The sequence below is a fragment of the Rutilus rutilus genome (assembly GCF_951802725.1).
Source record: "Rutilus rutilus genome assembly, chromosome: 3".
Classification (NCBI taxonomy): domain Eukaryota; kingdom Metazoa; phylum Chordata; class Actinopteri; order Cypriniformes; family Leuciscidae; genus Rutilus; species Rutilus rutilus.
The window spans coordinates 8,149,422-8,175,437 of NC_140211.1; the positions used below are offsets into that span (position 1 = coordinate 8,149,422).

The window sequence follows — 26,016 nt, forward strand, 5'->3', positions numbered from 1 at the left end:
AAACCTACATAACAATGTAAGAGATTTGCATAATGCCAGTCTATGGTGTTAATTGGCTGCACGTGAACAACGTCTACTTTGACCCTCAAACACTGTAGTTGTAGCTGAGACTGGAAGAGTTTGGTTCGTGTTGTTCATGTCGAGAAGATGCTGTTTTCAGTGCTGAGAATCCACTTTGATGCAATTGGGGCAATTTAAAAATAGCAAGTGAAACGGTACGCATTATGCAACAATAAAGATTTCCAGCAGTATGAGGTCATTACATGCATGTTTAATCCAGCATGATCCAGTTCTCAGAAATACAAATGGATGTCCGGTCACATAATGAAAGAAAATGTTGAAAACTGCAGAGGATTTTAAAGCACTGCATTGTGGGACATAGTATTATGCAGTGCATACTGCTTAATAAGAAAGAGTTATAATAATATGACGGCAAACACAAATCATAGTGCATCTTTAATACATGCAGTGAAATGAATACAGATTAATTAAACATTTCTACCAGTTTAGACCATTAAGGCGTTTTGCATCTTTAATGAGATTATTTTCATTTTGTGATTTATTTATTCTTGATTATTCTCACCAGATTGTCATTAGTCATTTTTACTGTACCAGTAAATGTTTTTATTTAAAACAGAATAAAGGAAGTATACAAATTGGGGGTGACGCTATATACCGGTATTCACGATAACCGTGATATTAATTTTTTTTTATCATTATCGTGAATTCTTTTGGCCACGATTACCGTAGTGAAAAATACAGCCCTAATACAAATAGCCTAATATCACTATGTACACTAATGTTCAAAAGTTTGGGGTTTAGTAAGATTTCATTAATCATTAAGGACACATTAAATTTTAAAAAGTGACAAATGTTTTTTATTTTAAATAACCGCTGTTAACGAACTTTATTTTCATCAAAGAATCCTGAAATCTTAACGGTTTACACAATTTTTTTTTTTTTTAAAGTGTCCTTACTGCCCCAAACTTTTTGAACGGTAGTGTATGAATATTTCAAAATTGATTTTTTTTCTTTTCACATTACAGTAAAATGGAAAGCAGTGGATTTATGTGTAGTGCAGAAAGGGGAACTGAATTGGGAAAGCCAGGACTCGACACCTGGACGTGTTCTTGAAAGGTTTTGTGAGATTCAATGGCATACTTTCCCAAAACTTAAATCTGACCAGAGGCTAAAATCTGTTGAGTAGCTTTTAACTGCAACATGCCTCTAAACATGCACACTCAAATCAACACTGACCATCATCAAGGTGTGAAAAGGTGAACAGAAAACATTTATGAGGGAAAAAAAAGAAAATCTTCAAAATGTTGATGACGCTGAACTATGTAGGTGTGGATTAAAGTTGAACCCTGAATGCGGTTTGGGATGTGTCATGGAAGGTCGAAGTCGCAGTGACCCAAAACAGCTCTGCTGGCGTCACTGCATTAGATCCCAAAGGACGCTTGGCTTCATTTTTGACATGCAAGAAAACAGATGCCCTTTCACCCTGAACTAGAACCAGTTTTCCGTATGTCGACTTTAACCTCAGCCATAACGAAACAAGCCACAAAATAGTCGGATTAAAAAAAGGTCCAGCAAAGGGCAACTTCCACCCTCCTAAGTGATTCGCTCCCAGATGAGAGCTTCCTGATGTGAATGTGTGCTGACCTTTCCTCAACCTCGCACTCCCGAGAACAAGATCCCGACTGTCAGATAAAGAGGAGCGCAAATGTGTCCGTACAGAGGAAGAGTCGGTACAGACAGCGCTTACAGGCAGTTCTTCTGAGTCATTAGAAGTTCTTCACATTTAACGTTTAAACAAAATCTGCATTTTGGTCAGAGCTATATTATACAACCCAGATTTTAAATATATATATATATATATAAATAATAGTTCTGCTTGGGTGAATCTCACATAACATGTTCATGAGGATGAACACATCCAGATCACATTATACCTGCAAATATTTTGTTTGATGAAGACCTTTTGCATAAACTTTTTCTGATAATTAAGCACATTTAATAATATACATATTTTTATGGATCTGAACACCTCTTAAAAAAAAAAAAAAAAAAAAAATTAAAATTAACATTTGAACAAGGCATGTAAATAAAAAAAAACAATTATTTTTAATAATATTTTTATTTTTTAATTCGACTGAAAAACAATGCTCGCCTTTAATCTTAAAAATCTTACTGCAACATTTTTTTTTTCTCATAATTTTGAGGTGAAATGTGACCCATTCACATCAGATCTTTACTTGTACATGACAATGTTTGCCTTTTAAAAACTCATACAACTGAATTTTATTAGATTTTTGTACAGCACACAAATGAAGCCTGGCCAACACTATGGCTCTCATGATTACAGTACATTTAAAGCAATATTTTACCCAAAAACTAGCTTTTCTTTAATCCTCAAACCACCGGATGATATAAAATGGACTTAAAGCTCAAATGGAGCAGAAAGGACGTAAACAATCCTTCTTAACATCAGATAATTAAAAAATGACTTAGTTAAGGTCCTACTTCAAAGCAAATACTTGTAGTGTGAGGCGTGACTATGTACCGACGGTGAGCAAACTGAAGAATAAACACTGGATTCGGGGGAAAACATTCCTTTAAAATGTGAACACAGAATCCAGACACATCAGTTCATTCATGAGCGAACACAAACATTGGCTTTTGAAGTGATGCGATTAGAAGAAAATCAGCGGGAGCCTCTAGCGCCGCTATGAAGCCGAAGCCCCTTCCACAATCATCCACATACAGACGAGTCAAAAGATTAAGCCTTTAAAAATTAAAGACTTCTGAAGTCCTTTCATGGCTTTTAGACGCCTAAGAAAAAATTAGCTGCGACTCTCATCGTGAATCGACAGACTGATAAGTTCATTCAGAGTTTGTGCGCGTTTGTTCTGATGTGGTCCTACAGATTCAATCTCATGATCATCATTGCAAACGAATCCCTCCCACAAAAAAAAAAGAAGCTGTCCAATGAAAGGGGATCAAACCCTCCCAAACCCCTCCGTCCGATGCTCATTTCCACTGCTTCATCAGTACATCTTCTGTCGGCTCGGCAAAACGGCCTCCTTCAAGAAGGAGAAGATGAGCAGGATTCCCGAGCGCTTGCCCCGCTTGCCTTTAGTGAAGTAGTTCGACACCACGTCATCTGAGAAACACACACACACACACACACACAGAAAACCATCAATATATGAGGATAAGTGTGTATGGTAGCACTGTTAATGTCTGTCCAACTACAGGGTAGAAGTGGGCCAAAAATGTTAATAATCTATTTGATGATTATGATATACACATTTTTGTAGAACATCCCTGAAAAAACTACACATTTGAAAAATGTTTGAATGTTTGAAGAAAATGAACATTTTAATATATCTTTTGAAGGCATGTAAATTACAAAAGCTAACATACAAGATGCATATTTTTAATACAAATATTTAATATTATTGTTAATTATTTTTATTTAACTACACTGAAAAACAATGTTCAAAGAAAAATGCATATTTGAATATTTTTCAAAGGCACGTAAATTACAATGCAGCAAATTTATTTTGAATAAAAGAAAAACATTTTATTATTTTATTTATTACTTTTATTTAATTAAACTGAAAAACAACGTTCAAGGTAAAATGCACATCTGAATCTTTTTCAAAGGCACGTAAATTACAATGAAGCAATTTTATTTTTAATAAAACATTCATTTTTTCTTATACTTTTATTTAATTAAACTGAAAAACAACATTCAAAGTAAAATGCACATTTGAATATTATTCAGGGCATGTAAATTAAAATGAAGCAGATTTATTTTTAATAAAATATTACATTTGTATTATTTAATTTATTTGTATTTAAAAGAATACTAGTTACAATCCTACTAAATTCCATTATATAGTGCTCTGTTAAACTCATCTGCTCGGCTTGGTTCAATCAAAAGTCTCTATATTAAATTGAAAAGCTTTTGCTTTGATTCTGAAGAAGCCTCGCACACTTTATGTACATTTTTGACATATTCAGAAATAATGTATTAATCCAGTTACTTTTAATGACTGTGAAAATCAACAATAATTGCATACAGATTTCTTCTGTTTTCCCCGTTATATCACAGGGTTAGTAGTGCCTAAGGGTAGTTTCATGAAGACTGTATGAAAACACGTGTCTCTCACCTCCCTGCTGCACAGTGGATGGAAGCACGTTCTCCCCGGCAGAGAGAGACACGAAGAACGAGAAAGGAATCACCCACAGGCATATCGTGAAGTACGCCAGAACCTGAAAACACAGAGACGTTAGTCTCAACGCCATCCTCTAGTTCACCTACACTTAAAAATACAGACACCATTTAATCAGCCTAACGTCATGGTTTAAAGAAATTAATACACAGCATCAAACTGATCAAAATAGACTTATAATGTTACTAAAAGGTTTCTATTTAATATAAATGCTGTGCTTTCAATTCATCAAAGAAATTTCCACAAAAATATTAAGCAACACATTAGCCGCTTTCCGACCAAGTAGTTACAGGAACTTAGTTCTAGGAGGAACTGTCCACTTCTAAACAGTCCTATGAACTACTCTCCCCCAAACTCAGTTTTGCTGTTTGCGTTCGCACTGGCCAAGTGGCCATAGGAACTGGTAGGAAGGGTAAGGGAGTGACGCAAGCACGGCGACTTTTATTTTGGCGGCGCTGAGAACGCCAGAGTAAACAATGCTCGCATTCTCTGTGTTTATTAGTTAGCGATCTGTCTAACAGTACTGTTTAATATGTTATTAGATAGAACTGTTATAGAATTAAGTAGATATGAAAAAAAGGTTATTAGCCTATGCCGTGTGGTTGATGTCCAGTGTTGCTAGCTGGGCAGAAATGCATAATCATGTTTGGCTTGGTCCCCTCAAAGTTGCGTTGGATTTTCTCTTTTTTTTGTTAATCTACCCGAGTCAAACATTAGTGTAAAAGCATAATTATAATGGAAACACCACTTTTAAGATTGACCGTATTTTCGTTTTATTTATTTTCTAAGTTATGCTTTTACACGAATGTTTGACTCGGGTAGATTAACAATTGCAATTTGGCGAGAGTTGTAATAATATTGAACAATTTTACTGTATTTTTGATTAAATAAATGCAGAAGAGACTTCTTTCAGAAACTAATCTTACCAACACCAAACTTTCAAACGGTACTGTATTTTTCTGAACTTAACTTTCACCAATCATTTCAGGGTGTCACTCTACAGCAAACTCAAAGCGGGATCAATAGTTTTCTTTAATAGGCCAATGTGAGAAAAAAAAAGAAAAAAAAAAACACATTATTATACATCCGAGTATCACCCTATATCTAAACTCCTGGGTTTGAGATTATTGTTTTGGTCAGTAAAATAAATAAATAAATAAATAAATAACATTTTATATAAGATATAGCATACCTCAGAGAACGGATAGTACTCCTCCGCAAAATACTGGAAGGCCATATAGTGGTTTAACACAACCAGTGCTGGAAAAGAGAGCAACAATAAGGATGAGAGGAGAACACTGTAAAACATACAGACTGTGAATGTCTCCATTACGCACCACATGACAGGATAAAGTTTGGCGAGGTCAGCATAATGTATGGAAACGTCTGCAGAAGACCAAAGTAAACCAGGTTTGTGAAGAGACCCACTCCCATCATGAGCGTCGGGAAGCCCTCGAACACGTAGAGCCCGACCAGAACCGCTGTGGAGAACTGAGAGACGAGAGACATGAAGCACAGCCGACGTCCAGGCTTCGTACAGACACTGTCAGACTGTTCAAGGACTACAATCAGAGATCTTCAGATGACGTCAACATCACCAATGCTACGTTTTCTAAATGTCATAATCATTAGTTAACAAACAAGTATTCATTACTTCAATGAGCTCATTGATTCTGCCTTAAATCATTACATTGTTTAAATTAATACATTTTTAGCTAACTGTGACTTTGTATATGTACATTTCTGACATACATAACTTAGACAGTTTCCTCTGATAACAGATCACTCTAAATTGTAATGTGGCCTTTCTGTAAAGCTGCTTTGAAATGGTGTGTATTGTGAAAAGTCCTATACAAATAAATGTGAATTGAATTTCATTTATCAAAGAATATCTTTATTATCTTTCAAATTCTAAAAAAAGGTTAAACAACTCTCCAGTACCATGGGTGAAGCAGGCGTAATGATATGACGCAGCACCTGATAATAGTCCCCAGCTCAGTAGCCTATTAGCAGGCGGCATGCGCTGCGTCATATCATTACGCCTGCTGCACTCATGGTACGGCAGCAAAGTTTCTTGATTATTACGCAGGAATGAGAGTATAGTTCCTAGCCATATCAGCCTAGAAAATCGCAACTTTTCATTTTCCGTCGGTCTTAGTACACGATGTAACTACAGAAGAGTCAAGTTTTAAATAGGAAAAATATCGAGACTCTTTGGTCATTTTTTTGAGAGAGATGCTAATGGTCATGTCCGATTCAATGATCTATGCTAAGCTATGCTAAAAGTGGTACCGCCAGACCCGGAGATCGGCTGAATGGATTCGAAAACGGTCAAACTCAACTGTTTAACTCTGGGGGAGTTGTAAAATGAGCCTATTTCCAAAAAAAGTGGAGTATCCCTTTAATAGATAAACTGATGAAACAAAATGGTACAAGTAAAGTGCAGCACAAGCAACGACTGTGGTCACTTTAACCATTGAAAGGATACTATGATAAAGATATTTCTTTATTCAAACTGATTTTTTTTTTCTCCCATGAATATATGATTGACCTCAAGAATGAAAACACTATCATATACGTGGATATTTATGAGCAATATATCACGCTCATTCATAGCCATGCGAAATGACGGCAGCGTTAATTTTGTGTGAAAAGATTTAACATCGATAAGATTAAGCAATAATTTCACATATGTCTTTTTTTTTAATTCAAGCACTTTTCATAAATATGGGTGTTTTCAAGTCAAATTCAAGCACCTTGTACAAACCCTGTCACACAAAGCATGCAACATGCTGACGCTTACATCAGTACTATAACCACCAATGCAAACACACTGATGACAACACTGTCTGAACAGTCGGATCAGATTTCATCTCTCACAAAATGAAAGTGTTGACAAGCCTAAACTCCCAAACTGGATGTGTGTCCTGTTCTCCAGATATGGCTTGAGTTCCTGCGATATTACTCTATAGACGCATCCCTAATAATGTAGGTTTTATATGATGACACAATACTCACCATAATCATATATTTTATAATGCGACTGGTGGCGACTGTGTACTCCTCTATTAACTCCGCCAGGTAATACAGGCCTGCCGCTGTGAGGACAAATAACAAACATACAAATAAACATCTAAACAAACATGTCATTCAGATCTTACAAGTGTGTAAAAGTGCAAGAGCGATCTATCTATCCATCCATCTATCTATCTATCTATCTATCTATCAAGTGTCTTATACATTCAGTGCTAGAGTAAGAGTAAACACAGGTGTATTAATACAGGTACAGGTGTATAAACACAGGTACAGGTGGAACTGCTGCTTTGACATGTTGCCAAGTTCTCAATCCTCATCATGAACACCTCTGACTGCCTACGTGGACAGAGACATTTTACTGTTTTTGTCTCCAATCATCATCATGTGGCACACGACGAGAATTGAAAGAATAACATTAGCCATCATATAGGCTATAGACAATTATATACACACATACACATACATGTAAGTAAAATAAGTGTCATGCCAGATGAAGCTCTCATATAAATGGGCGGAGCGAATACTAATCAAAACAATCCTGTATTCTGCAGCCATACAGTTAGAAATACAAAAACCCAAAAGCTTGAAACACAATGAGCTTATCGATTCTTATATAATATGACTTTAGTCAAAGAGATAGATATGAGGGAGGCTTTGTCTTAGCTCATCCCATTGTTATTCTATTCTACATCGTTATTTTCCCAAAAGCTTCTATTTAATGAAACTAAACGGATATTTGATTGTTAATAAGGCGCGCGAGCTGAGGGATTGCTTTGGTCGCGTCAGCAAAAGGAGGATAGCGGCTAACAGCAGCAACATAAAACTCACCAATAGCGAGAGTAACGAAACATATCTGTATCACCAGCGACAACCAGCTGAGTAAATAAATAAACCACATCTTTTTTAAAAGGGCTGGTCGAATAAATAAGAGACTAGTAGTAAACAATTACGGAGATGTGTGTCTCCCCTGCTAAGGCTAACAGCTGAAGTGGTCAAAGTTTCTTCTGCGGCTTCCTTAGGCGGAGCGAGACGCTGAAGTGGGGATCAGATCGAGGACAGCGCCGCTCAGGCTGGAGGCGGTACTGCACCTGTGGATATATCCGTCATGATAGATTCCAGCTCTAATAAAAAAATAAAAAAATAAAAAAATAAATAATAATAATAATAATAATAAAATAATAATAAAAAAAAATAAAAAAAAATAAAAAAAATAAAAAAATAAAATAAAATAAAATAAAATAAAATAAAATAAAATAAAATAAAATAAAATAAAATAAAATACCTTTTGAGAACCAGGGAGTAGCGAGAGAGATTACTGCCAGTTAGAAGTCATCAAAACCTGAAAAATGACTCAAATGGGAGCATGGAAATTATGTAGTGATTCTAAAAATATTAATCAAATAAAATATTGGTCTTGATAGTTTCCAGCTCTGCTTAAAATAAAAATAAAATAAAAATATTTTAATACTATTTTAAATTTGGCGACAAAATTAATTTCAAGCATGTTTAGAACAAAATTGCTGGTGTTTCTGATGTCACAAAATACCTTGTAACCAATCAGGTCAACATGTGATCGTCAAGGAGTGGATCTCTGAGCTGCTGTGAGTGAGTGGAGGCGGGGCTCATTTGCATATTCATTGAACCGTGTTTACTAAATGAGGCAAGGGTGTAGAGTTACATTCAAGCTATTTTAAGGCATGAAGAATGTTTTTCAAGGAAAACACGTTTAAACATGTCATTTTGGTGTTTAAAGACGAGTTTTAAGTGATACAATTATTGACCAGGAAGTTTAAGAAAAATAAATTCAGTCATGTGTGTATAGATAGGCAGACAGACAGACAGAGAGAGAGAGAGAGACAGACGTTCAGAAAAAAAAAGGGCTTTCCAAGAGCCTCACACATTTTGATTTTTTTTTTCACCAGCTCTTCGCTTGTTTTGGTCATGCATATTACATCCACATCTACGCATTTTCTTCTCCCTCTTCCTCACACAAACACAGATACACACACCTAAATCAGACACCTTTCAGATCCTGGGGAAAAACATGAATTCTTTATAGTGTTTGTTAGATGGAAAGCTCTCTTGGGTGAGACGAATCCTTACAGAATGAAATGCCTTTTAAAAGTAAAGGAGCAAAAGTGAGTGAGAGTGGAAAATAATTGTAGACTCCATTTAAAATGCTTTTATCAAAGAAGAGGAGTGTGAAGGTGTTAGGAGAAAAGGCTGGCCTTTTTATTGCAGGTGTTTCCAGATGGACGGATAAACTAACCTAAAGGCTTTGACACTGGCAGCATATACAGTGAAATATATTCTGATACTCACCTAATATTTGTGTTTTATGGTTTTAATTTAAAAAATTGACATTGTTTATAAGTTAACCTCTTTGCGTGGTGGTCAAAAATGACAATTTCTTTTCAATGAAATGAATGTATCATATTTTAGTTCGATAATGTTTTTTATTTAATATTTTGTATTATATGGGGATTTTATGGTACTAAATTATATTTATGGAATAGTTATGATCCATTCATTATCACTTTTTGAGCATAGACCTGAAAATAAAATTTCCAACTTGAACTTCATAAATGCTTTAGAACACATAATTAAGTTTGCTCTCTTTGTAAACTTGGCATATTATTGCTGAAGTGAAAAAAGTAAAAAAAATAATAATAAAAAAAATAGAAAAAGTGAAACTAAAAAAGTTATAGAAGTTACATTTTTTTAATGAAAAATGCATAAAAATACTATTTAAATTTCATAATAAATAAATATTTTCCAAAACATGTTTTACTCTAAAATTGTGGGAAAGTCCATTAATCTAAACAAGCTGTGTTCCAAATTTGAAGTTGATATCTGAAAATATGAGCTTTCATTAAGAATTTGTTTGGCCGCAATACCAAACGCTCCCACTAGATAAAATTTGCTTCCCATTTATTTCCAATGCGCTCATTTTTGACCGCGAGGAGCACAAGTGTGACTATTGTTTCCAGGACCATTTAACCTTTTTGAATCATGTCCATGTTTTTATTGTGTGTGTGTGTGTGTGTCCACATAGCAAGTGCCAAAAACAAAACCAAAGCAAAGTTCCATACCATTCTGATAAAGTAAAAAAAAAAGGTCCATCATCAACAGAGGGTTAAAATATCATTATCAGAAATATCCTATTTTGCAGCCATGGTAGCTTGAAGTCTTTAAGGTTAAGGGGCCGTTTACATGACACAGTTTTCAACTAAAAACAGAAAACTTTTAATGCATTTTGGCCATTCATTTACACGACAACATCGTTTTGGGGGCCTAAAAACGCAAATGGGTTTCAAAGAGCAAGTTTTTGCATACGATACAGTTATCGTCTCAGTGTAAACTACAAAAACAAGAATTTGTGAAACAGTGAGGTCATGCGCATGTGTATTACATGTTCAGTTTTATAGGCAAGTAGTGTTTCTTTACAAAGTGACATCGCCACCTACTGGCCTGGAAGCAGAATACAGTGTTTTAGTCGTTTTCGCAGATCCGTGTGAACGGGATAGTTTTGACAACGAAATGTTTATGTTTTTAGTACATCATTGTCCTTTAACGTACACTGAGTAAACTGTCTTGACACACTTTTGCATAAGTATCTGCCCCCATGTGTTTCAAGAAGAGTTTAAGACATTGCTTTCGTTGTTAGGTTTAGTAACTTTCTACTCAAAACGAGCATTCGTACTCAAAAACACTGATTGTTACAGTTATTGTGAACCAAGTATTGAGAGTAAAATCTACAAACACAGAGTGAGTAAAATGTACATGAAACAGAGTCATGCAAATGAGCAAGTAGAAATTCCTCAACAAACTCTAAGTGGCCATTTAAATTGACTTTTTCTCTTTGTTAATTTTAAGAAGTTTTTACTTAATTCCATACTTGTGAAATTCACTTTAAAAAGAATGAGTGCGAAAACTTGCAAAAGAAAGATCAAGTATATTTTCTTCTTATTGTTTTTTCAGTGTTGACTGCATTATATCCTTTAATGACTGAGTCGAAGCCTTGATTCTAATCCAAATGAGATTCTTTGCTATTTTTTCAACATTGCTGTGCATCTGAGCAACAAATCCACCAAGAATGATGACAATTACACCAGAGAAGGATGCAATATAGTTTGATGAATATAAAACAATGCCATGTTGAAGTAATTTTCAATTTTCAATGCTTGGAAAATGTCAGTGTCTGATCTGTAATTCACTACAATAAAAGAATCGTTTAAAGGTCCAAATACTTGTGCAAGTCAAGTATTCAAGCAAGTGAAGTCTTTTAATGGAAGAATTCATGCCTCAAAAGAACAAATGTCCAACACAACAGCAAACACAGACCGAGGGCAAAGAAAAGACAGACTGAGTATGTGCAGAATGTTTTTTATTTCTTTCATAATTGCTTTTTGAATGCAGGGGTCCTTGGGTTTTTTTCATTGTGGCTTTCGCACCACAGTTAACAGGGTTAGCGCTTTATTCAGCCTTGTGACATTTACTTCGAAACAAAATCCAAGAGGCATCTGGCAGAAGGAAATAGGTGTTCAGTAATACTTAGTTCAACATCGTGCTTCTCAAAAAGTGCGGAAGGTCAGACTAAAAGACCCCTCAAACAAAGCTCACTTTTCTTCCCATATGACGGACTCGGAGGCCTTTATGCGAGAGACTCTCTTCTCTCGGTTCTGCTGAAGTCTGCGGAGGACAGGAGCGCTTCCGCTCTCCCCTGCCCAGGGCGAGGAGATCGAGATCGAGACCGGCACGCCAGCACTGGGGGGATCTGAGGGAACGGTGACCTTACGTGTTATAATGCAGCTCACACAAACATTCACAACCGATCAATAAATGAGGAGGCAGCTTTTAAGCACCGCTGTGAAGGATATCTCGCTTCGAAAGTGCAACCAATTAGGCCAATAAATCTGATTCTAAAATATTAAAACCTGCCAAAGTTTACTTTTAAACAAACTACTTCTAAGATAATGTGTAAAAAAATATCTGAAAATTCTAAGATAACTGAGAAGCAAAATTATGGAATATATTTTTCAGTTGTTTTAAGCATAAACCTCACTAAATGGGGACTTAATATTTTATTTCTTATTTATTTAAAGACATTTCTGACAATTTGGGGGTAAATGAACACTTTATGTAGAAAAATCTTTTTTCTTTTATTTATGTAGAATTTTTTTTTTTTTAAGAAATAGAATTCTTAAAAAATAAAATTTCTTAAATATTATAATTCTTAAAAAGTTCTATTCTCTTTATTTTATTTCCTAAAGGAAATTATGCATTTGGCAGACACTTTTATCTAAAGTGATGTACATTGCATTGAAGGAACACATTTTACATGTGATCAAATTATATATATAAAAAATAATCTGCAAATAAATTCAGAATTTACTGCGTTTGTTGACTGTGTTTGCTGATTATTTCATTAATAATGTTTATGATTGACCAGGCTTGTGTAAACTGAAAGTTTTTCGGGAATGTGACGGAGTAAAGAAAGAGATGGTACCTTTGGGTTTAGATGGAGGAGGTGTGTTAGGGTTAGGGTTAGGGTTAGGTGAGGTCCCTTGCTCGTCCCCCATGGCCCGCCTCCTCCTCTGGAGCACCATCTGAAGCTCCGCCTCCCCAACATTACGGCTGAAGCGTTTTTTCGCTTCCACCTTTCGGGGGCCAGGTCTTCTCATGGAAACCTGAGTTACATTAAGGTTGCATTAATGCAATAAGCCACGAGAGGTGATGACGGTGATTTTACAAAGGTTAAGGAGCCCAAAAATGTCCTTACTTATGGTAAAATCACCAACAGAAACAGTACTATGATTAAACGTACCAATGTTTAATAAACCACAGTATAGTTTATTAGCTTGTGACGTTTGCAAGTACAGCTCAAAAGTTTGGGATCAGTAAGAATTTCTTTTAAGGAAAAAAATACAGCAGGGAAGCATTATTAAAAGTGACAGTAAAGACATTTATGATGTTCCAAGAGATTTTTATTTCAAGTAAATTCTGTTAAAGAAGTAAAGAAAGTGCATCACAGATTCCACAAAAATATTAAGCAGCACAACTTTGATAATAATAATCAGAAATGTTTTTGGGCAGCAAATCATCATATTAGAATGATTTCTGAAGGATCATGTGACACTGAAGACTGGAGGAATGATGCTGAAAATACAGCTTTGATCACAGGAATAAATTACATGTTAAAAGTATATTAAAACAGAAAACACCTATTTTAATTCGCAATAATATTTCACAATTTTTGAATATATTTTTGATCAACTAAATGCAGCCCTAATGAGCATAAAGACTTACTTTAAAAAAAAGTAAAAAAGAAAAATCTTACTGATCGTGAAATTTTGAACTGGTGCGTCAAATGTGTGTATGTGCATTGTGCACTTTTTAATTATTAGTCAGTTTAATCCCAGATATTATTTCCTCATCTGAAAGTATATGAACTATGTATAAACACTTAAGTATATTTCATTGTTGAAAAGTTACAGAGATCTTATTTTACCAGCATCCCCTGTAACTCCAGCACAGCTGATTTCCGGTTCTCAGACCTCTGCTCCTGTTACACAAATGACAATTATTTTTGATTAATAATAGTTTGTTATTTCTGACCAGTTACTTTGTAAACATATAATTCACAAGCAATATAGCAAGTGATTAGGCATGTCACCAAATGCACATAGTTTCACAGACAGAGAAACTAGGAAACCTCTTCATAACTCTAACATTTAATAGTAATCACCCAATAGTACATTGCAAGACGACCTGAAAGAACATGATAATGTGCAACTGTAAATAAAACAATCTGAAATAGTTTTATTACTCACCTTCCATGCATTTTCATCATCTGGTACAGCCTAAAAAGTCCAAATGACCAAATGTCAAATATTTCATATCAAGCACAGTATTTAAGGTACGTCTATGGCTCAGATCATGTTGTGCACACGCTCATATGGTTTCATTTCCTTCACACGTTTGATTGTTGTCATACAGATGACGCCTCACTCACTCCTAAGCACAGTTTATGTTCAGCAAAACATGTTATAATTCAACTGTGACAGACCCACCTGTGGCGGCCTGAGAATAGGTTTGAGAGCGATGCCTTTCTTGATTCTTTCCATCATTTCATCCACAGCTCTGGACTTCATGTCCTCCGTAACTGCGGGTTCTGTGAGAAAATCAACACAGTATTCATTGAGGATGGACTAAAAGCAGTGATGAGCAGCTTTTACGTTCCTTGATTTAACTTCAACTTCTATTGTTCCTTCCTGTCTGCCATGTTGATTTTGCATCTTTCTTTTTGGAATTGCACATAGTCGAGCGTAAGGTATGATTGTCTTACTCTTTTGAGTGGTGTTTTCTCCACCCTTTTTTCTGTTCCTCAACGCCTTCAATGGGCTAAATATACAAATGATTTGCCATTAATAACATTTTGAATCTTTATGCTGTAATGTATTTTTATGTTGGGAATATTGAAAGGTGTTGAAGACTCACTCAGTGACAGATGAAGATGAAGATGGAGGAGGAGGAGGTGGTGGTGGAGGAGGAGGAGGAGGAGGAGGAGGAGGAGGAGCAGCTGGATTTTCATTCGCCTCTTCCGATTGGTCAGATCGGATTGAAGGAAGTTGCTCCATTTCTCTCAGTTTATCCTGGAGCATCTTGACTAGTTTTAAAATGAAACATTCAGGTTAAAACATCATGGCCTGGTTTCACAGACAGGGTTTAGATTAAGCCAGGACTAATCCTTAGATCAATTAGTGTATTTAAGTAGATTTTTATAAAGGTGCCTTAGTAAAAAAAAACAAAGTAAATATACTATAGTGCTATAAAATTATTGTGAAATTATTTGGTAAGAACATGATGAGAAATGTTTGAGTTTATATGGAAACTTTGGTTGCTTTAAAATCAGGTTTTTAACGTTGTTTATATGTCTATGTGGAGTTTTTAATATGATTTAAGACAAACCATGTGCAAATTCATAAGTCGACACCATTGCTGAGTATTTTCTCTTAAAACTGCAGTGAACCAAAGACAGTCTCAAAAACACGCTTTGAAATCGCTGGTGTTTCTGACGTCACAAACTACCTTGTAACCAATCAGATCAACGTGTGATCGTCAACGAGTGGATCTCTGAGCTGCTGTGAGTGAGTGGAGGCGGGGCTCATTCGCATATTCATAGAATCACGTATACTAAATGAGGCAATGGTGTCGAGTTACATTCAAGATATTTTTAGGCATGACGAAAAAGGAAAAAACTTTTAAATATGTCATTTTGGTGATCAAAGATGAGGTTTAAGGGATAAAATGATTGACTGCAGGGAGACTTTCATATCTTTGCCAATTTGAGTTCGAGACATTGTTGAGATCTCTTCTGAAACAGGAGAGAGACAGATGAGAGATTACAGGGGCCTTTTCTCAGAAGAACAATCTGAGTAAGTCTTCAAATGCCCTCATTTTCAACTCACTGCTGTCTTGGTGAAATAGTATCTCATGTGTGTTTTGTCTTTCCTTTGGGGATCATTTCATGAAACAGAAGGTACTTTTTCAGCATTATAATGTAGATGATTTTCAAACTAGACCTACTTTCCTTCTGAAGTGCCGTGACAGATTGCTGTGAGTCTCTCAGCTGAGCCTCAGCCTCGCTCCTCTCTTTCTCGCTGATCTCCAGCTTGGTTTTTACTGCAGTCAGATCTGTCAGAGCGTTGAGATCCTCGCCTGCTGTCTGTGAGATCTACATCGTGTCAAATTGGGGGGGAAAATACCATTAAAGCAGATTCAAATATTGCATTATAAACTATGGTATAATAAGTAAAAATATGCAATAATTGTTATGTTTTTAGTTTTTTTTTGCACAGCTGTAATTTTTTTGCACATGATGTAAAGAACAGGGGATTGTTCAACATCATGAGCTGGAGTGCAACGTTTGCCATCCATATAATCATCACGACTCCATGTTTCCGACACAAAACCCTGAAGCGTTGTCATGCGCACATACACTGACACACTCACCTGGCTTTGGTAACAGAGTCGAATCTCTTCCAGAGCTTTGCTGATGTCAGTCACTTGACTCAGAGCCTGTTGTAGTTGTTTCTCAGTCTCTGCGTTCTGAATCTGTCTCTGGATTTCCTTCTGTTTCACCAGCATCTGTAAGACCATGATGTTCAATCACTCCATCAATCACCCGATCAACTGATCAATGTCAACACACGCCATCTCTACACCATTCACTATTCTATCAAACAAATAATTCAAATGACTGTCTGTCTGTCTATCTATCCATCATCTATACTGTATGTCTATCTATCTATCTATCTATCTATCTATCTATCTATCTATCTATCTATCTATCTATCTATCTATCTATCTATCTATCTATCTATCTATCCATCTATCCATCCATCCATCCATCCATTACACCAAACTTCAAATCTCTTTGGACTTTTCCCCTCATTTTTAGAAATGCCAACATTCAATGCTCCTTTTTACAACCTTCTCTATATCCCTATATTTTCTTTTACTTGTTGAGCTCAGTGGGCATGTTAATTATTCACGCAGTGAATTATCTGAAAGACTTTCATTCAACAGAACAAAACATCAATACAATCAGTTCACACAGTAATGAAATTTGGTTCGGGAAACCAAAAACGAAATCATCCATTATCTCCCTGAAATGTTAGATAACAAACAGCGTGCTTATGTTGAAAAGCAGAAACGGCGAGCAGGAAAAGGGAAGTGAAAGCTTGTCATGCGGCGGACAGTTTGGACTCTCACTTCTCACCTCCATTCACTGCTCTATCGTTCAGCTCGCAAGAAACGCGGAGCTAAAGCACCAGCCGCGACCCCTGCGGAGGCACGATTACAGGGAAATACATGTGCTTTACAAGTAAACGGAGAGTCTCTTTGTGCGATGATGGCCTGTTTTTTCTCCCTTTCGTATTAGTCCGTCATTAGACCCTCAGTGACTAGAAAAAAACACTGAACAAGAAGAAGATGAATGTGTTTTCAAAACAGATGGAAAACAGAAAAATGGAAGGGGTGGCGATAAAGAATGTCATTCAAGCTGTGTGGTGTGTGGCCACACATTCAGAATGAGTTTGAGTGGTGCGCGAACCGTCGGGGGTCCCTTTCACAGGTGAAGGCCCCCTGTTGGGACCCCCATTATGTCTGTGTCTGCAAATGGGGAACAATATACACAAAGCCGACAAAAGAGATGGCAGATAGGAAGTGTCAAGCAAGGACTGGGGTTTAAAGAGCGGGCGATTTTCAAACTGCCATCTCGATGGGTGCTAATTACCACAGGAAGAGACGAGGGATGCAAAGACAGATGCCACTTTTATGCAGAGATGCTCATTTAGACTGAATGAATGCTAAACCGACTGGTATTAAGAGAGCCAGCGGGACTGGCATGGTCAATGAGTGAGTGCTTGTCTGTGTTATCTCAATCCAGTGTTTTCTCTTCTTTGTTTCGTGTTTGTTTCATTAATGCAGGTCCATAGTTGTAAGTGTGAATTGACCCGATCCAGCCCAAAACTCCCATGGCCCTTGTACACACTCGACTAAATCGGAAGACTCTGCACTTCCTCCCATCTACTGTCTATTGATTCAGATGTTGCCGTGTTGTCTTAGGCCTCTGAGCGAAAAGTGTGTTTTTCTGTCCTGTCTGGAAAACAGATATTCGGTAAACATGATTAAATTGTCTAGCTATATATGTTAAATGAACATGTCTTATCTGCTATGTCTCTTTTACCTTTTTTTAAATACATTTTAAACACATTTTATTTTCTACTTTATTTCTTACGCATCTGTTATGATTAGCTATTTTGTGAGTCCTTTTATGTAAAGCACTTTATATTAGGCCTACCGCGTATGAAATGTGCTATACTATGAATAAACTTTGCTTCTAAAAACATGAATAAAGTCCTCATTAACAGCTTTAATTAAGAAAAGTATTAAGGTGTGATCACATTTACTGCTGTGTGGTGAAATTTCACCGCGAAATCCAGTCAGGCTTTATGTCGAACGTCACATGAACAAAAAGGAAAACAGGTCTTGTTGCGTCCTATTGTCGGAGAAAGTACTAACAGCATATGGACGGCGATATCTATGGACTTTTAAGGTAATCAGCTAACCTAGCTAGTTAGTTTTTATTGTTGTCATTTTATTTAATTTTGTAGCTAAATGTTAGAAAACTTTTAGATATCAATGTGCATGTGACAGACTTTGGTTATGCTCATATTTGGTTGCTACTTTGAAAGCATCTTGAGTAAAACCGCTCTATATTTAATGAAGCACATACAAAAGACTTGGACTTGGAAGCCATGCAACCCGTTTTACAGAATAAGGAAGTTTGTTGCGCATAACCCACATACTCCAATAGCAGTGCAATCAAAAGTTTTGGTTGAGAGTGAAAGTTCCCCAAGCAAATTTCACTCATGATCAGGTGAAATCATCGCATTCACCAACAGAAATCAAATCTGCTTGGTATAAGTGATTGACACATGCACATTGATACCCTAGTGACATTAGACGATTGGCCATTTTCACATTTCCGGGTTTCTCAGAAGCAGAAGTCGTCATTGATGGGTAAACTTCTATAGCGGTCAATGAGAGACTAGCTACTTTAAATGTATATTATTTTTTGTCTTCCCATTTGCTCAAATAGCAAAAGAAAAACTCCACAATAGTGCTTTCACAACTTTCAAAAAGAGGGAAAAATATAAAGAGAGTTTGATAACAACAGTAAGAAGAGAGAAAAATGTCAACTTTACCGTCACTCCCACAGCTATTTGAAACACCCTCACAGCAGCCATAACTATTTTTTATTTATTTTTTACTTTGATGCAAAGGTAATATAAAGAAGCCTATTGCTAGTGTTATACATTTACACACATTAAAAAAATTAAATTTAAATATAAAAAGCTTTGCAGTAATTACAATGCGACCGTTAAAACGCGTCATCATCTGTGATAAAGGTCCATGGAACTTTCCCCGCGAAATCTCGATTTCGAATGTGACTGCACCTTTAAATTGTTATTTAAATGCGGGTAACCTTTATTATGTCATGCCGTTATTTTTTAGCAACCAAACATAGTACAATAAATGTTAAAGAACGCACCGCTTCCTGTTAGTCGCGTGCCGAGAGAGTCATTTCTACAAGCTCGCGCCAAGAAGGTTTTCTTCTTTTCTACTGCAAAACTAGGCTCTATACAGAAGATAATGTGATTTCCGCAATGTAATAACTAATAACATTCAAAATTATGAGGCGGTAATCGGGAGTGTGACATTTGAATTATTACAAGCATTATCGTCATCTTTATTTACACAAGGAAGGGGATCTTGTTTACATCGAAGTGGAATTTAACCCAAGGAACTGAACCCAAAGTCTATAAACCACACAAGTCAACTAACATGGGTTTACTGACTAGAAAGTGCTGTTTTTGTGCCTGACAAACTGACAGATGTAAGTAATTCTCTCCATTATCGTTTGTTGCTTCATAAAACCCTATAATGTAAAATATTGTGTTTTAAGTGCATTTACAATGAATTATCTGCTGGGTTCACTCGAACGAACCACATGTTTGCAAAGCCTAACTTACACACACCTGGTATAAAGATTTTGTTTTGGTCGAGTGGATTACAAGTGGACGACGCTTTTACTGATGACTTTTTTTGTTGTTAAATTACATTTCAGTCCCTCACAGCCTCGTTTTGAATTCAGTCAAAGATTAAATATGTGTGGCTCAAACTCTTTGACAGCAGACCTCATATGTCAGAGCATCCTAAACTTGTTCAACCCGTTTCATTTGACGCTTTGTTAAAATAACTTTTCCAGACAATGTAACAGCTCCTTAAGTGAGCAAATTGCTGGAGCTGATTTTCTGGCATTTTGGCAACATGGCTCAAATGTTAAAGCCCCCCTGTAGTCAATAATTTATGATTGGATACAAGGTTGTTTGTGACGTCAGAAACACCAGCGATTTCAAAGCGTGTTTTTGAGACTGTCTTTGGTTCACTGCAGTTTTAAGGAGAATATACTGAATATACATATAAACATGATTAAAAGCTTGATTTTCACCTCTGGGGGACTTTAAATTAAAAGCAGTGTGTGTGAGTGAATGACTGGGCAATGAGGCAGCTTTCTTGGTGTCTATGTTGTGCTATCTGTCTAACTTCAGTCATCCTTGTTCTTGAAGTTTGGTCAAATTAGATTATTTCAGATTTCTCCATGCAGTTCAGCAAGTACCTGGTGTGCAAAAACTTCAGCATGCTGCCTGAGTCCTTGCTCCATTTCGAGCTTCTGAGACATCTCTGAAAACTCTTCTGTAACCAGCTGGGACACTGAGGACCGAGAAACTATCAGTCAGTCTGTCGTTCTGTACGTGCTCATCAATGGGAAAATATATTCGTCTGACTCACCTCTCTTAATTTTATTCACAGTTCTGCTCTGCTTACTGAACTTCCTCAGAAGAGCCTCTTTCTCCCCGACCTCCATCAGCAACTTAAGAGTAGAAAAAGAGTTTGAAGTTTAATGAAATTCAAAGTCTTAGGATTTCAGGTTACATTTAATGAAAGTAGGGCTCTGACAAGACCACAAAAAACAGCGTTAACATTGATTTTTGAGGCAAATTGTTCATAATTTTGTCAAAATGTTCTGATGTGAACGATATATGAACATACAATTGCAGTCATAAAATGACGTACACGTTGCATAATCTGCTAAATGTTTTAACAAAATAAGAGGGATCATAAAAATGGCTATCACAAAACAAAACAAAGCAAAAAAAAAAAAAAAATATATATATATATATATATATAGGCCTATATATATATTTATCCAGGTAACTACACTAACACAAACTTTTTAACAGGGTAATTTTTATAAATTCGTCTGACGGCTATTATTTTGTCTTGTGGACTACATATAACACTTATTATCTGAAATGGCATATCAAGGGTAGTACTACATTTAAAAAAAAAAAAAAAACTGCAAGCAATTTTTATAAAATTATTATTTTGTTGAATTATGAACATTTTGTAGATTTCGCAAGGTGTATGTAAATTTATGATCACAACTGTTTGCATGTCTAACATGACCATATTTTATCTGTCCTTTCACGTGATTGTGATCCCATTATTATACCTTTTCCTTCAAATCTTCCTTCTCTTTCTTAAGAAGCTCCACCTGTTCACTGAGCTGAAATTTCTCCCCAAGTAACCGGTCCACAGATGACTGTAGTTCTGTAATTACAAACAGATTGGACAAGGCTTATGGGAATGCATTTTTTAACCACTTTCGAGGCTGGTGTTATTTAGAAGCGAGGCTACGGGTCCCACCTCTGATTTGGTTCTGACTCATGAGAAGTGGATCTTCACCGCACTCTTCCTCAGGGACCGGCTCAGAGCTGGAATCAGCCTCAGGGTCCAGGTTCAGTTCTGGCTTTTCTTGAATCAGGGGAAGGATAGCTTGACTTTGCCTCTTCAGTGCCTTGAAATCTTTTGTCACCTGTGGGTTCAAAAGTCCCAAAGATTGAGAAAGGGTTGCTTTTTTTCATGTTAAGCCTCAATATAAGGTTTGTCGCAGTCGCACCCATTTCTTTATCCAATATCCAATGTGAACAATATCCTACAAATAATATTTAAAGTCCCCCTGTGGTGAAGCTTTTAATGTTGTTTATATGTCTATGTGGTGTTTTTAATATGCTTTAAGACAAACCATGTGTAAAGTCATAAGTTGACACCATTGCTGAGTATTTTCTCCTTAAAACTGCAGTGAACCAAAAACAGACTTGAAATCGCTGGTGTTTCTGACGTCACAAACTACCTTGTAACCAATCAGATCAACATGTGATCGGCAACGAGTGGATCTCTGAGCTGGTGTGAGTGAGTGGAGGCGGGGCTCATTTGCATATTCATAGAACCGCGTATACTAAATGAGGCAAGGGTGTCGAGTTACATTCAACCTATATTAAGGCATGAACTTTTAAACTTTTAAGTATGTAATTTCGGTGGTTAAAGATGAGGTTTAAGGGATACAATTATTGACTACAGGGGGACTTTAAAGGTCCATAATCTGTCCTTGAGTTTCACTCAGTTTCACTCTTAAAAATAAAAGTTCCAAAAGGGTGTTTTTGCAGTGATGCCATTGAAGAGTCATTTTTGGTTCCACAAAAAACCTTTCAGTGATCAGCTTTTAAAAGAACCAGTTTTTCTTAACGTGAAGAACATTCTAAAGAACCTTTAGTGGAATGGAAAGATTCCATGGATGTTAAAGGTTCTTCATAGAGCCATCAATTCCAAATAAAGAACCTTTCTTTTTTTGAGAGTGTGGGATAAACGACTCAGTTTGGAGAACATCATAAAGCTTGTAACCGATATTGGGGATGTGAAAATTCTCAACAGAACAAATACAAGCTGTTAGACTTTCAGGAAAAGGGAAGTGTCTCTATACCTTCAGCGCCAAGGCCTCTGCGGTCTCCCTGCAGGACCGCTCGATCTGAAACTGTATCTCTAAAACATCCAGCTCCTTGAGCAGCTGAGAAGAGGCTGAAATTTGAATAAATCAAATTAGCATGTTTTCAGTGACACCACACAAGCAGTTTATGTTGCATTCTGTCAAGTTATGTCATGCGAGTTATGTCAAGGTTTAGCCATACAGGAAACGTTTTTTCTCGTAGTAGATGAGTTGATGTATGAGGATATTGCAGTGCTAAAAGACTCTCACCCTCCTCCATCCTTGACAGCCTTTCATTCGCCTCATCTCGCTCTTTCTCCAGAATCTCGCACTGTATAGCAGATTACACAATGATAGTCATTTTGAAAAAAAATTGCACAATTTTATTACAAAAAATATGGGTGAATTGGTTAAGCAAGGACTCTGCTTGCAGAGAATCATTGGCTATGTTCAAAACAGTGTAACTTCACATTGGATTTGTGACTCTCTCCCACAATCGCAATTTTATTTCTCATATTTGCGATGTTATTTAGGCGTTGCTTGTAGTTGCAACAAGAAGGGGCCTGATTTTATCCGCCCCAATATTGCTCTTACTGTCTATAATATGCAGTAAGAATATTGTAGCGGGCAAATGTTCTGGGACAGCAGATGAGCTGCGACTTTTGCCAAAATGTGTGGCGTAAATTGAGCATTCTGCTGTATACCGTATCCCACAATGCATGAATCTGCTCGGCCAGGACATCGCTAGCTCAATTAAGCATGCAAACTGCTGTTGTAAAAAGTCATATATAGTGCATACTGTGCCATAAGTAATGCTGTCGTTTGCATTCTGAACAAAGCCAGCTTTACTTAATCAGAGATTACCTCAATGTCTCGTTCATCTTCTGAAGACAGGGCGTTCTCCTCCTCAGACTCTAGAAGACAGCAGAGGAAGTTTTCAGATTATTCATGCGTTTCATGTATAAAAAAAAACAGTATTCTGAATGCTTCTTTATTGAAGCCGTGTGCTGTATGTGATGTTATTATTAGGGATATCTGTAAAATTGGTCAAATGTTTTATTTCCTACATTGCTCTTCCATGTTCATTGGACTGACGGCCACTTTTATCCGTTACTGTTAATATATTTCATTACCCATCTTATCCAGTAGAATAAAAGACAGAAATTTGAAAAGGAGAAAAAGTGTATCCAACCTGAAATTCTTTCGTCCGGTTCGAGATTCCACATAGTTTCTCGAGCTTCTTGTTAGCGTCTGTTCTTCTAAATCCCTCTCGGTTTCTGAGTCTGTCGCTCTCTGTATGACAGTGTAGGAAGAACTGAAACTAAGGTGCCGCTCTGCTTTTTATTTCTTCCTATTTTTGTTACGTAAATTCGTACAAAAGTCCATTCTGCTTCGCCCTTTATGGTTAACCGAGTCAACAGTGGCTATTTAGAAATAGATTTGATAAAGCAACATTCATCACGCTTGTCCCTTGTGAAAGCACAAGCAGCCTGCCTTGATTTAGTGACACAGCTTTGTCTGAACAAATGCAAAACATGTTTATGCACTTACAAGATTATGATATCCAAAGCATTTAAGGTCACGATGTGTGTTTTCTAATCTTGGCTTTTTGCATCAGGCTTTAGCTGTGGAGCTTTTGCACTCATAACGGTGTAGAATTGATTGTTAGTTTTGTTTTCATGAGTTTGTTGAAGTTGCTAAACTCCTGATTCATAGAATTCAGTTGCAATGCAAAGAGCGATCATAATTAATGTCCAAATAAATGCAATGCTTTCTCTTGCATGACCAAAGAACATATTTGTCTGGTGTCTTGAGAGCTATTGATAATTTCATGCATGGTGGATCCACATCAACGCCCAAAAGCATGTTTAGTTTTAAGAGAGCTGGCCTTTCTAAAGTAATAGATTGTTGTGTAAAGTCCATTTACACACAGGATCTTGGGGTGGTCGCCTGTCATTGTGTCAGACTACAGTCATGAGAGCCAAAATCATGTGTTTAGGTTGCTAAGATTAGTCCTGTTCAATCTTCACATGAATATTTAGCTGCACGTAACCCTGAAGATTTAAGAAATGTCCAGAATTCGAGTCGATGCAGTCTGACATATAACATTCAAAACTAACTTGTTCAACAAAAATCTTATGCAAAGTCTAAAGAGAATCAATAGGCCTCTGCACATTCAGTGTGTCTTGTGATTATAGAGACAGATCTAGATTTTATTTCAATCTGTGATCTATTCTTTATAATATCTCTCAGTGTTTTAATGAGCTTCGGGATTATTGAGGCTGTTTCTTCATACACACCTTTTCTAGTATTGGTGTTCTCATACAGTGAACAACAGTTTTGTTCAGACAGACTATTTTGGGTGTCCAATATGCACAGGCTATGATAAAACTATATATAAACATAAAGGTTTATATTATAATAATATTTCATATTATTTTAAATAACAAATTGCATAGTCTTTTAACGTTGCCATGACTAAAGTATATTTATAAAAAAGAGGCCTTTATTGGCCTGATCTTTTATAGCACGGATTCTTTGGTCATTTATTTTAAGGTGATTTGCAATGGAGGGTTATTAAACGCTTTCAGGATAAACTGCATTGCACGGGAGACTGGGATTCATTTATTATTCATGTTTAATATTACTAGTTTTAAATGAAATGCATCCAAACATTGACTTTTAATTATTTTTTTTTAATGTCTTGCTAAATAAAATGTTTAATTCCTGTTTTCTCAGGCAGAGGAAGCACATGTGCGGATTCAAGTAAGTGTCATCACTCTTTACACTGAACACATTTACTGTTGCAGTACGTCTCCTCGAACGCCCAGAAACCATCACTTTATCCACAACATTCAACAGCACATACAGCATGTCCTCCTTAGGCCTGCCATTTAAGTGTAATGTTCTTACGCTACACTCTACTCTTAAAACATGCCGTTGGGCATTTAAACTATGAATTAAGATATTATTTGTTGCCTTTATGAATATATTTTCATGTGAGGATGTCTCATCGACGTCAGGTCAGGTTTTTGCTTTTCTTCTGGTGATATGTTTTGATATTTTGCCCCCAGGTCCACAAAAGCACACATCTTCAGCATGCAGCTTTACAGTAATGAGAGTATATTAGGATTAAACATGACGTAAAGAGGCTGACTGATAGGAGGTCATGGGTGGGTCATTGGGTCACATTACCGTCGCACGCGAGGAGTCCGAGTTATCGACTGTTTACCCAAACACAAACATACAGGGAACATTGATCAAATCAGTGGATATTAC

At 36.5% G+C, this 26,016-nt stretch overlaps 2 protein-coding genes across 3 annotated transcripts; both read right to left on the reverse strand.

The window, feature by feature from the left end:
* Positions 1–2,273: 2,273 nt before the first annotated feature.
* Positions 2,274–8,299, reverse strand: tex261 (testis expressed 261). The gene is made up of 6 exons (XM_084403582.1): positions 8,109–8,299; positions 7,263–7,342; positions 5,582–5,735; positions 5,437–5,504; positions 4,182–4,284; positions 2,274–3,166 (listed from the first exon to the last, which is right to left on the reverse strand). Exons 1-6 carry the CDS (start codon positions 8,176–8,178, stop codon positions 3,051–3,053), a joined length of 591 nt encoding a protein of 196 aa, XP_084259708.1. The 5' UTR covers positions 8,179–8,299; the 3' UTR covers positions 2,274–3,050.
* A 3,350-nt stretch (positions 8,300–11,649) lies between these two features.
* On the reverse strand, positions 11,650–24,075 carry shtn2 (shootin 2). 2 transcript variants are annotated; one of them, XM_084404938.1, is made up of 18 exons: positions 23,930–24,075; positions 23,602–23,651; positions 23,008–23,068; positions 22,735–22,829; positions 21,621–21,789; positions 21,427–21,524; positions 20,703–20,784; positions 20,530–20,624; positions 16,296–16,430; positions 15,870–16,017; positions 14,781–14,949; positions 14,629–14,684; positions 14,354–14,454; positions 14,114–14,143; positions 13,792–13,845; positions 12,790–12,970; positions 11,904–12,057; positions 11,650–11,803 (listed from the first exon to the last, which is right to left on the reverse strand). In XM_084404938.1, exons 1-18 carry the CDS (start codon positions 23,961–23,963, stop codon positions 11,776–11,778), a joined length of 1,740 nt encoding a protein of 579 aa, XP_084261064.1. In that variant the 5' UTR covers positions 23,964–24,075; the 3' UTR covers positions 11,650–11,775. The 2 variants fall into 2 exon arrangements, with proteins under 2 accessions (XP_084261064.1, XP_084261065.1); XM_084404939.1 differs by having other exon boundaries at positions 11,794–12,057.
* Between the last annotated feature and the right edge of the window lie 1,941 nt (positions 24,076–26,016).

Excerpts from the sequence above, each read along its gene's own strand:
- tex261 (XM_084403582.1), bottom strand. The coding sequence starts at position 8,178 with ATGTGGTTTATTTATTTACTCAGCTGGTTGTCGCTGGTGATACAGATA. Across the intron at positions 5,505-5,581 it reads AAACTTTATCCTGTCATGTG|CACTGGTTGTGTTAAACCAC; the intron begins GTGCGTAATGGA and ends TCTCTTTTCCAG. Across the intron at positions 4,285-5,436 it reads AGTACTATCCGTTCTCTGAG|GTTCTGGCGTACTTCACGAT; the intron begins GTATGCTATATC and ends CTGTGTTTTCAG.
- shtn2 (XM_084404938.1), bottom strand. The coding sequence starts at position 23,963 with ATGTGGAATCTCGAACCGGACGAAAGAATTTCAG. Across the intron at positions 14,455-14,628 it reads AGAAAACACCACTCAAAAGA|AACCCGCAGTTACGGAGGAC; the intron begins GTAAGACAATCA and ends ATTTTCTCACAG. Across the intron at positions 14,144-14,353 it reads CTATTCTCAGGCCGCCACAG|GCTGTACCAGATGATGAAAA; the intron begins GTGGGTCTGTCA and ends TGGACTTTTTAG.